The sequence below is a fragment of the Ornithodoros turicata genome, unplaced genomic scaffold, assembly GCF_037126465.1.
Source record: "Ornithodoros turicata isolate Travis unplaced genomic scaffold, ASM3712646v1 Chromosome44, whole genome shotgun sequence".
Taxonomy (NCBI): Eukaryota; Metazoa; Arthropoda; class Arachnida; order Ixodida; family Argasidae; genus Ornithodoros; species Ornithodoros turicata.
In genome coordinates this window covers 503,187-515,422 of record NW_026999374.1, presented here as the reverse complement: position 1 = coordinate 515,422, position 12,236 = coordinate 503,187, and the positions used below count along the sequence as shown (strand labels likewise).

General features: G+C 46.2%; 3 protein-coding genes across 4 annotated transcripts in view; all 3 read right to left on the bottom strand.

Moving 5' to 3' along the window:
* LOC135374138 (uncharacterized) overlaps positions 1-12,236 on the bottom strand; it is a 181,980-nt gene that overhangs the window by 132,063 nt on the left and 37,681 nt on the right. The window lies entirely within an intron of this gene.
* The window catches only part of LOC135374141 (zinc finger protein 845-like), a 257,280-nt gene that overhangs the window by 233,522 nt on the left and 11,522 nt on the right, over positions 1-12,236 (bottom strand). The gene's annotated exons all lie outside the window — the stretch shown is intronic.
* Positions 477-11,912, bottom strand: LOC135374125 (zinc finger protein 501-like). The gene is made up of 2 exons (XM_064607137.1): positions 11,762-11,912; positions 477-1,900 (listed from the first exon to the last, which is right to left on the bottom strand). Exons 1-2 carry the CDS (start codon positions 11,910-11,912, stop codon positions 477-479), a joined length of 1,575 nt encoding a protein of 524 aa, XP_064463207.1.

Sequence of the window (12,236 nt, the reverse complement as noted above, 5' to 3'; positions counted from 1 at the left end):
CGTAGCCTGCGGCTGAACGATGGCCTTATTTATAAGACTAGTATTGTGATTGTGACTTCCGTGGCCCAAAATGCCGAGACATAAATACAACAGGCTCGTGCAATGGTTTTTTGCCCGTGCGTGTTCGCTTGTGATGCTGCAGGTGCCCACTCAGACTGAACCACAGGGCACACATCTCACTTGTATGGCTTTTTGCCCACATGTGTGTGTGCATTTATGCTCTTGTAGGTTCCTTCTCTCACTGAACTCTGCAGGGCATAGCTCACACGTGTATGGCCTTTCGCCCGTATATGTTCACTTGTGACCCTGCAGGTGCTGACTCCGTCTGTACTCTGCACAGCAAACATCACATTTGTCTGGCTTCTCGCCCATGTGTGTTCGTTTGTGATGCTGTAGGATTACGTTCTCGCTGAGGACCTCAAGGCAGATATTGCAATTGCATGGCTTCTTCTCTGTGTGTGTCCGCTTATGATTCTCTAAGCTGTCCCTTCAGAGATCAGGGCTTCTCGCTTGTGTGTCAGCTTGTGATATGACAGGCTCGAGTTATGGACGAATTCCGCAGGACAGAGATCGCACTTGTACAGCTCACCCATGTGTATCCGTTTGTGCTGTCGTAGGTTACTGCTCTGGCTGAACTCTGCAGGGCAGACATCGCACTTGTATGGCTTCTCGCCCGTGTGTGTCCGCTTGTGCTGCTGTAGGCACCCTCTGTAACGAAACTTAGCAAGGCAGACATGGCACTTGTATGGCTTCTCACCCGTATGTGTCCGTTTGTGACACTGTAGGTGCCCTCTGTCATTGAACTCCGCAGGACAGACATGGCACTTGTATGGCTTCTCGCCCGTGTGTGTCCGCTTGTGTTGCTGCAGGTTCCCATTCCGGCTAAACTCCGCAGGGCAGACGTCGCACTTGTATGGTTTCTCGCCGGTGTGTGTTCGCCTGTGCTGCTGTAGATTCCCGCTCTGCCTGAACTCAGCATGGCAGACATCACACTTGTATGGCTTCTCACCAGTGTGTGTTCGCTTGTGCCGTTGCAGTTTCCCGCTCCGACTGAACTCCGCAGGGCAGACGTCACACTTGTATGGTTTCTCGCCCGTGTGTGTTCGCCTGTGCTGCTGTAGATTCCCGCTCCGCCTCAACTCAGCATGGCAGACATCACACTTGTATGGCTTCTCACCAGTGTGTGTTCGCTTGTGCCGTTGCAGTTTCCCGCTCCGACTGAACTCCGCAGGGCAGACGTCACACTTGTATGGTTTCTCGCCCGTGTGTGTGCGCTTGTGATTCAGCAGGTGAGAACTCTGTTTGAATTCCGCAGGGCAGATATCGCACTTGTATGGCTTTTTGCCAGTATGTGCTTGGTTGTGAAGCCGCTGGTGCGCAATCCCGCTGAATTTCGCAGAGCAGAGATCACTCTTGTGCGGCTTCTCGCCCATAAGTATTTGACTGTGACAACACAGCCTCCTGCTTTGGTGGAAGTGAGCAGAACAGAGATCAGATTTGCATGACATCTCGTCAGTATGCTTTGACACGTGGCTCTTGTCGCTCCCAGATCGCGAGATTATAGGGGAACAGACGTCGTACTTAAAGCCTTCATCTCCCATCTCAGCATCCAGCAGAGTAGCTGGACACATTTCAGACTCATTGTAACACTGTGCGCACATGTGGTGTCTCGGGCTGTCTTTTGACATGTATTCAAGCGCACATAGCTTGCTCTGGCCTGGAAGACGCCCAGTGGGTCGATCGCTTGTAGTGACTAGTGGACAGTTGTCGAATTGTGGTTCAACCGTTATTTTGCCGATCTTGAACTGTGCCTTTGAAGAAGTACATCCTGAAGGTTCGTGATCACAAGTGCCTCTGGGGTGGTCGTTCACGTGGAGCAAAGCAGCGGTTTCTCTCGCTCCTGAAATTTTGGAAATCGCGTATTTAGAGGGCATACCAGTACAGGCACATCTCTGAATTACGATTTTTTGAAAAAGTTGATGGCGCCGCGTATGCAGACACGCTGCTCACGTCTGACTTTGCCGGTAATCACCCGCTTGTACTATTCATGCTCTAAGTTCAAAGCAGCTCTCACCTGCCTGGTATATGAGCTATAGTGTCAGACCTTCAGACGGAAGGCCGAGAGATCAATTCAGGACAGTCACAGCTTCTTGTTTCAATCCTTTTCTTGGGCGAGTATTTATTTTTATTTTGTGGTCCAGCCGCTGGCACTTGTATGGCATGTTATGTAATTTTTATGTTATTTTTATGGCATGTTATGTAATCTTCGTATTCTTTGAATATGTCAAAGCTGTGCATAACCTGTGCGTACGTACTGTGCTTGGCGCTGGAATCTATATATTATATCATTGGGGGTTTACGGCGCGAGACAACCGAGATCATGAACGATGCCACAGTGGTCTGTCCGTTGATTGGTTATGCCCACCCCGGGGGTTCTTTAACGTGCGATGAAAGCTCACCACACAGGGCCCTGTATTTGACGTCTCTCGCGGAAAAGGGAGTGTCTTAGCAATTTGTACCTTGCCGCCAAGTTACTGTCGTCCTCGGCCGGGTTCGAACCTGCGATCTTGCGATCAGAAGGTGATCACGCTACCGAGTGAGCCACAAAGGCCGGTGGCGCTCGAATCTGATCGCACAGTACGGATGGCAGTACAGGTAATGCGCGCACATGGGCAATTATAAAATGGGGGTTGCCAGCAATGAGTCTGAGTGCTAGTTAGTTGCCACTAAAATTCACTAAAATGTCCCATTTGGTCCTGTAGGTGCAAGACGTGCATTCTACGAAAAACGTATCATCGGCCATCAGGAAAACGCAGGAGGCTCAACTGTTCTGTTTTGTGCAGTGCTGCATGACAAATGAGAGACTGAAAATGAAATGGTCACAGAAAATTATTTCATATGATCAAAGCTTGTTCAGTTCCTAGGAGGCTCTCAATTTGCTGTACCAGCAACTGCATAATACGCTATATCACGTTTTGAGATGCATGTTTCAAGTGCCCCCACTTAGAGGTCTCCCCGTAAAGAAATTACAACATAGCATTCGACAGCACCACCAATGTGGTACAGTTGAACTATACTGGAAGCTGAGGGTGAACAAGGTGGCGCCTGAATGTCACAGTCTTGAGGGGATTACGATGATCCCTGAAAGGGACGAGACATTTAGTCGATCCTACCGGGTGTGTGCAGAAAAATGTGACCTGCATTTTTACATGTAACTCGCTGTCTACTTAGCCGAGGAACTTCCGGTGGCGTACGGCGGCGTATTTATGCGTGCGAAAGCTACAAAAAAATCCCGGAAGCCATATTCAGTGTAAAAAAATAAACAGAGCGCGAAAACATGGGCTTCCATGCATTAGAATTAGGTCATGAAAGTGCATGATAGTGCATTTCGGTCTCCGGAAAGTTATGTGCAGGCACCGCTTGGGGTACTGCCGATGAGCATACATGTGGGACATCGTTTCGATTTATGCATCGATAGCTCCCCTAGCGGTAATTGAACACAACTCTCCTACGTCCACCATGTTGCCCTTTCACATACACCCTGTTGTCCACCATGTTGCCCTATTCTGATGCACGGAAGCCGACGTTTTCGTTGTTTCGTATATATTTTTAGCTGAGTATGGCTTCCACAATTTTTCTGCAGATTTGGCACGCATAAATGCGCCATCGTGCGCCACCGGAAGTTCGTTAGTTAGGTAGACAACAAGCTATGTGCCTAAATGCAGGACACGTTTTTCTGCACAGACCCTGTACTTTTCTTTCAATAAGAGGCAACAAAATCACGCGTCCTACAAGTAATGCACGTGCGCGACAATCGGATCGAGCGTTTCATACGGGCTATAATGTCGCTGGTTGCTGTAATGATAACGGAACTGCAGCAGGTCAAGTAAAAAACACAATGTTTGATAGGAAGGGATGGCTCTTCCGTAAAGTAAGGTGCTTCCAAGTTGCTGCAAGCAGTGTGAGTTGCTCTGGCGTATGTCCGTCACCGTCACAAAAGTGTTTCGCTCCTTTGTACTCTCGGAGCAGTTCGGAAATTTTTGGTTCGCAGAGTATTGCGATGCCAATGAAGGTTTCTGAGGGATGTTTTGCATTGGTAGTTCCGTGGGACTGCTTGTGTCCTTCAACAAGACGGGCGTACAACCCGTCCTTCGTTTTTCGGACAATGCAGTGTTTCTTTTTGTAACTGTATGCAACGTGGATCATTGAGATCTGCAGAAATGAAAAACCAAAAAGAACTGAGAGGTAATATCAATGGTGGATATTGAACCGGATAATGTTTTATTATTACGAGGATTCCCCGTTGGCGTTACCACAGAAATATTGGCGCAAAATGGGCTTGCCAATATGGGCAGCCCATATGGGTCCAATATGAGACCAATATTGGCGTGCTGCTTGGGATGTACGTCCACCTGTAACGCTTCAAGTGCGTGCTCTGCCTCAAGTTTGCAGAACAGAGAATGCTGCTGTATGGCTTCGCGCCTGTCTGTGTCGACTTGTGAAGCCCCGGGCCCGTGCTGTGGCATAATTCTGCAGGACACACATCCTACGTGTATGGATCCTCGGTCCTCGGATGTGTCCTATGCTTGTGACACTACAATTCGTGCTGTGGGTGAACACTGCGTGACAGAAGGCGCGCTTGTACACGGCTTCTCTCCCATGTTTGTCCATTTATGGTCGTGCAGATTCTTGTTCGGGCTGAACTCTGTGCAGTAGACATATAGCACTTTTGTATGCCTTCTCCCCTGCATGTGGCACTGTAGGTTCGTGCCATAGCTCAACTTTGCAAGAGAGAGTTCGCACTTGTAGGGCCTTGCATGTGTGTTTTCGCTTGTGATACGACAGGCACGTGTCCTGGCTGAAGTCTGCAGGACAGATATCGCACTTGTGTGGCTTCACGCCCTGGTGTTTCCACTTGTGGTTGCGTAGCTTCGTACTCTTGTTAAACTCTGAAGGGTATAGAGATCGCATTTTTGTGGCTTCTTGCCCGTGTGTATCCGCTTGTGATACGACCAGAGCTCGACATTTCGGGCCGTGGAACCCGCGACCGCAATCATCTGATAAGCCATGGGCTTTATTTACATATGCTTAAGTGCGACAAAGGTTTTATTGCACAACGACAGTAAAGCCCGAGACAACGAAGAGAAATAACACAACATGCACGTTCAATCATTTTTACACGACAGATTATTCTTTTTGATATACAGCGATTTTATTGTTTTGACGCGACATGGTTTTACAATGTACCAGCTCGCTCGCACTCTTGCACTTGTACCGTTTTATTGCACTTAACTAGAAGCTGTATAAGTCGAAACGCGGAAAAATACGACACGTTCACATGACCTGGCACACTGCGGTGAAAAAGAAGAGCATGGTGCCACGCACGCGTTTTGTAGCATGTAGAGAGAGAGAGGCATACACACGAACAAGGAACTTGCCTCAAGATGCTTTTTCAGGATTGAAGTTGACTTCCCGTTTGCCGAGTACGTCTTATTCCCTAGCTTGTACTTTACAATTAAATTATTCTCGTCCTTCCACGATAAAAACTCGAGGGTTGCTTCATAGACCGTCCACAGAAGCTTATGATAGCAGCAACCGGAGCAGGATTAGCCACTGCACTGGTCGGTGCGCAAGTGGGCTGACTAAAGTCACTAAATAGTCACCAATCTCTTCCTTTTCTGCCGGAGAACAGCGTGCAGTCGAGCCAGATCGCAACGGAGGAAAACAGTTTTGCATGGAGACGACTCAACATGGATGGCGCGTTCTTGGAAGGTGAAACCACGTGACACGATCGGCCCAATCGCGGACACCGAACGGTGGCTCCGCCGCAGAAAAAGAATGTGATACTCTGTACCAATGCCTACTGTATCTCTATGCCTTTCAAATCTGCGGGCCTCCCGTTCTTCGCGTTAGTAGGGTAAAGGGTAGGGTAGGGTAGGGTAGGGTAAAGAAAAAAAAAAGGAACGACCATTTATTCGAGTAACTAGTTACATTTTGCAGCTACATTGACAGAAATAGTAACTAGCCACAGTTAAAAGCTACTTTTCTGGAAATGTAACTAGTTACCCACGAAAGTAACTAGTGAGAGTTACAAGTAAAAAGTATGAATGAAATTGCCTCATGACGAGAGCCTCCAATATTTTGAACAGAGACTGTTCTTCTTCTGGGCACCATCCTCATCATTGGGATGGTGTTTAAATGGTTAGGTATGACGTGTTATAGGTTCAGGATTTTACGGTCGAAGTGAATGGCCGCTTTGTTAGAGCGTGGAGGGGATTATGCGAATTAAGTCACCCTTGCTCTAGACCGGTTACAGAAATGAGAGGTTCATGACTTCATCCACATAGTAATCCCCTCCACACTCTAACAAAGCAGCCATTCACTTCGGCCGTAAAATCCTGAACCTGAACGGACCCTTTCTTCCCTCCAGGCTGTTGACCCACAATTCGCATGAACCTTTAACACGTTATACCTAACCCTTTAAAGTAGCACAGAAGTCATTTTTAACATCCAGTTTTCTTCCTATAAAACTGTTAAGTAGGCCAGTAAGATGCACCATGCGAAGTAATTTACACCACGGAGTCATAATTATCGCAGAAATTGAATTTAAAATACGCCGCAAAAAGCGACCCTGCGCAACGGTGGTGAAGAGCAGTACCAGCCTGTGATCTGCCTGGAACCTCGCGCTGACGCTATAAGGAGAACGCTCGCTGATTGGCCTAGAGAAACGTTGTCTGCTACTCCGCTGTCGTCTGCTACTCGGCTGTTCGGGGTTCTGATAAAGCCTTTCTCCTTGCTCCGTAATGCTTCGGCCGCTCCTCCTATCCCCAATTCTCCGGGAAAACTGGCAAAACAGGTTTACGGCGGCAAAGGGACAAGGCGCTGACCCCCACTGACCGGCAAACCAGAACGAGTCTCCTTATGCCGTCATCGGTGACGCGCCATCATACCTCCTCATCCTCGTTATAGATGGAGTGGCGAGTTAAGGGTGAAGGCGCGGAGCTATGTTTATGTGAGTTTTTTTCTGGGAAACAAATTGCACACATCAAAACCTTTCGCGCTATTCGGTATAATGACACACACACTTTCATCAGATGTCTTAATCTGAAATTTTTTTGGATGGCCCTCTGTACTCCTTTAAGTACCTTACCAATCTTGAGGACGGCGACCAGAAGAAGAAGAACAGTCTCTGTTCGAAATATTGGTGGCTCGCGTCCCGAGTCAATTCCCTTCATACTACCCGGGACTGAGCTGGACCAGCCTCATTAGTGTAACGCCTATTGGTGTGTGTGGCCTTATCCTGTCGCACGACCATCCTGGTGTTGGTTGCCTAGAACAACTGGATTGTGGATATTCAACATCTCAGCTGGCTGGGTTCATCGTTGGAATTCACTGAGGTGGTCTAAGTTACCCAACAGCAGTGTTCTTTCTTACCTGTCTCAAAGAAGCTGCTCAAAATCTGCTACCTGAGCTGACGCAAGTCCACTGAAGCACTTCCTAAGGTACTGAGCTACGAGCAGGGTTATGAAAACCGAGCGAAATGAAACCTGAACCAAAACAAAAAGAAAACTTCATACTTGGGCGAACCGGAACGAAATGAAAATCGAAACAAAATTACATGATCCGGAAGGAAACCAAACATATAATTTAGACAAGAGAGAACTGATGTTCTGAGGATGGAACAACACAGACAGGACAAATACATACAAGGCACTGGTAGAGCCCTGGACCGATAATCCAGAAGATGTGGGTTCGAGTCCTACAGCTGGCTAACTTTTTCAGCGACTTTCATCTCTCATCATATATATTATATATTTTTTTTTGTTCAAAGAGAAAAGGAAAATCCTCAGATCACTTTGCATGTTCTTTGGCCCCTTTCAGCCTTTGTGTTTTCATTTCTTTTTGTTTTTTTGTGGTAGGAGAAGCGGCATTCTTGAGGCCCAACGATCTTTCAGGCTTAACTCCGACGACATTTTCTTCCTACCAAACTGTTAAGTAGGTCAGTAAGGTGCACCATTGGAAGTACGCCACACAGTCATAATCATCGTAGAAATTGAATTTAAAGTACACCGCAAAAGGTGACCGTGCGCAACAGTGGTGGAGAGCAGTACCAGCCTGTGATCTTCCTGGAACATCGCGCTGACGCTACCGAGTCCACACTCGCTGTTTGGTTCGGAGAAACGTCATCTGCTACTCGGCTTGTTCAGAGCTGTGAAATAAGCATTGCTCCCTGCTTGGTCATGATTCGGCCGCTCCTTCTAACCCCAATTCCCGAGGGGAACTGGCAGAGCTGGTTTACGGACGCAAAAGAACAGGGCGCTGACCCCCAATGACTAGCAAACCAGAATGCGTGGGCCCTGTAACATCGTCAGTGACATGGCATCATACTTCTCGTCATTGTACCCGGAGAGGCGGGTTAATGGGGAACGCACACAACCATGTTTATGTGTGTGTGTGTTTTTTCTGGGAAGCAAATTGCACACATCAAGACCTTTCTGTCATCACTTTCATCAAACATCTTAATCTGAAAATTTTAGATGGCCCTCTGTACTCATTGCAGTAGCGACCTTCAGTGATGGCCAGTAGTTAATTACAAGTAGTTAAACTACTAGATAAACTATCTGATTGTAGTTAAAAGTAGTTATCAACTACTTGCAGGAATGTAGAGGCAACTACTATTTCGAGTAGTTAATTACAGTAGTTAGGCTACCGCAGGCACCAACTACTTCCAATTTCGCCACAAGCTTTACGGAATGATTGCACTTCTGACTTTTACCTCGAGCTACTTGTTTGATGAGAACGGAGGTGCAGAGAATTGTGCCGTGCATGCGTACTAAATCTCCACTCTTATTGCTGAATGTGATTCATATTTAGGTGTCCAAGAACACTATAGAATGGGATTGCCGTTGATGGGCAACGTTAAAGCTCAGCTACGCCGCTTTTTGAGTGTTACAGAATGGAATGGTACTCACACGATGTGTTCATAAGGGAACACTGATTATGTGTGCAAAATAGTTATCCCAAACTCCTCGTGGTTTCTCGAAAAAGTGAATTTTTAGCTTCACTGACATTCCGTCTTGTGGCCCGCAAACCCTGTGTCGACGACACATTCGTGGTCTGCCCGTGCCCCGGCTTGGCATGACATTTGGCTTGGTTTCTTCCGTCAAGCCGGCCGGTTTCTTCTGCTGAGCCGTCTGCTGCGCAGATTGACATTGGGGAAGTGACAAACAGTTCGCTATTTGGGAGCCAGTATATTTCTGGACTTCACTGAACCCACGAGGAACGTGAGTTTTGCTTCCTTCGACTGCGAAGCATTTGCTAGGCCAGTACAGACTTCCTGGTGTGTTTCATGTTCTGTGCTGCCTGCCGAGAATGCGTGAGCGTTTTGTTCCCGTCTGCAAGAACACTTCAGCATGCTGTTCCAATGTTTCAAACCACAACTTTCCGAAAGGCGAAAGAAAAAGCTATTGACTGCAACACTCGGTTACAACTCCGACTGGGTGCCACCTTCGAAAGCAGCCATTTCATCTGTTCATTTCGCTCATACTAATGTTACGGAAGCAATGCGCAACTTGTTTCACACAAAGCCGAAGATGACTCGTCCGGGGTACTGTGCCAACCTTATCTGCAGCAGGAGATTGCAGGGGCAGGACTAGGCAGCAGATAAAGGTAAGACGCGTAATGTTAGACATATGTCCGTCATGCGGTGCGAATGCCATCACGTAGAAAAGAAAACTACGCTATCTGTCAGTTACTGCTTCATCCTTTAGAGATTAGGCCCCAGCGGGTGTATTCTCAGTATAGATTTGGAATTGCCTTATTTGTTAAATGATTTCGCAGGCATTCTGGTACCACCGAAAAGCTTGCACTCCACATTTCAACTATCACTGTCTGGGTTTCAAGCTGAAGGCTGCCACCAGTGCCAACCAAACGCCCCTTCAAAGTTCATCTGTTTTTGTTGACGGAACAGTGAGACCTGGTACTGAAACATTTCATGTTCTGATGAATCAAGTGCATTGCATCACTTGTGCTCGACTTCTTGTGTTTGTATACACCTGCTGTTGCTCCCTAGCTTAGAGCAACCATGCCTGAGGTGTTTGTGTTCTTACCCCAGCACTTTCAGAGTACATTTAAGCAGTATCATCGTATCATATGCATGGCAGCACATCTTGTGTATTTTGAGTAAGGTATAAATTAAAATGTTGGCTCAGCTGTTGTATTTTAGTCACAAATAAGGTGTTCTTCCAGAGCCCTCACGGGCAGTTCAAGCAGTTTCATGTGTGTAACAGCACATACCTTTTCTCAGCTTTGAGTGAAGTAAATTGAAATCTTCCAGTTGATGTATTTCGGTCATAAATTATGTTTTTCGAGAAGTTTCAAGATTACATTCAGACAGCATCATGTGTGCAACAGTACATTCTTTTTCTCAGGTGAAGTATGGTAAATCTGTCCGCTGTTGTGTTCTGGCATTGCAGTAGAAGCTTGTGTTGCATTCAAGTGGTATCATGTATACAAAAACTTGTTTTATGCCTTTCTGTAGCTGCTGTACTAATATTGTGAGTACAGAGACATTCCTGCAGAACATATCGGAGCATCTTGTGTGCTATTGTTGGTATGGTATTACAAGTTTAAAACTTATCTGAGGTGCGGATTTTTCTACGCGAGAAATTACGGTACTCCTGCGAAACTCCTTTGAAACATATAAATATGGCAGCCGTCGGGGATAGCAATCTGGTCTTGACGGTCAATGAGAACTGTCCATATCTAAACTTCATGAGAGATAAGTTTCAAGCACAATTTTTCTCCCATCATCCAAGGAAGCAACGACTCCCGGTGAATCCTGCATATACACGACCTTTTTTAGACACCTGGAAGGATTCTGATGCACTCGCGACATCCCATACATCCCTAAGAATTCATTGTATACTGTATGCATATATGGAGGTTTACGCAGACATAGATTTAACGAAATCCTCCATTTACTGTGTTGTTTCTGTTGCACATACAACTCCACATAAACGACAATGCATATTTGCACTCAGTTTAACGAGGTCCTTTTGTTCAATACATTCTATTTAATGAAGCCTGTAGGAAACCTGTTTACGGCATCCCATGTGCGGTTCCCATGTGCATGTGAGAGAGGAGGAATCATGCTCCCCAGGGGAGTTAACGTTAACATTGTTACCGGTAATTGGTGTTGTCACATGAAACGATGTAATTGCTGGATTGGGCACGCAAAACCGCTGCTGCGTGAACTGTGCCAACTGCTCCTTAATTACATTCGTTCTCGATTTTGTTATGCTGTGGTGTCTTGTGATTACTGTGGTCCAAAAAATCGAGCCTTTTTAAACTGGTGAGGAATTTGCGATGATGACTGCCGTGTTCGAAAAGAAGAAAGACATTTCCATCCGTAACTTACGAACGTCCAGTGCTTGCCACATCGGAATGTACAATTCACACAAAACTTATCTTTTTTCTTTTTCCATGCTCCTCAATGGCAAGTACAGCAATGACGTTTGTACTCGATGGAGATTTCTCGGCATTCGAGACTAAGCATGTTGTGATATTTGACAAAGAATCTCCACATCTCTTTTGCCCACTTTGAGAACCTTCCATAGAACAGAGCATGTGCTCTGGAAAGCTGATATGTGTCTGCCTGTCAGAAAACTAAAGTGCATTTCTCTTGCATCCCCCTTTTTGTCCATATCATTCCATTGAGTTTGGTGTTGCCTCTAAATGTCCTCGACCATTTTGTATTTACCTTCTGATGTTGATTGACAGTGGTGTCCCACCTGGTCCTGTCCAGTCAAGACTGGAACGTTATAAGGCTCCGTTTTGACTTCAACGATTGCATGTTCCTTTGAAGATTCCTCTCGAGCTTCTTCTTTAATGTCACACGTCCCAGCTGTCATGCCTGAAGTAAAACATTATTGAAGTAAGCTACATTGCAAGGCTTTGAGTCACGTGATGACCACCTCCGTAGAGTGTGAGGGATTTCAGAGACAAAATGGATTTAAATCAAATCCAAATCCAGTCCGGATTTAAATTTATTCGAGTAAATCAAATCATTCTAAATCCAGATTTATTTTCAGCAAGCTAAATGAAATCGCTTTTTAAACGCGAATTTTTCAAACGCATCACAAAATTCGGAATAGGAACTAACACAGCTGAACAGCTCTGGAATGGCTTAAAAATAGACGGCAGTTTTCGAAGCTCGGATTTTTTGACAGAATACC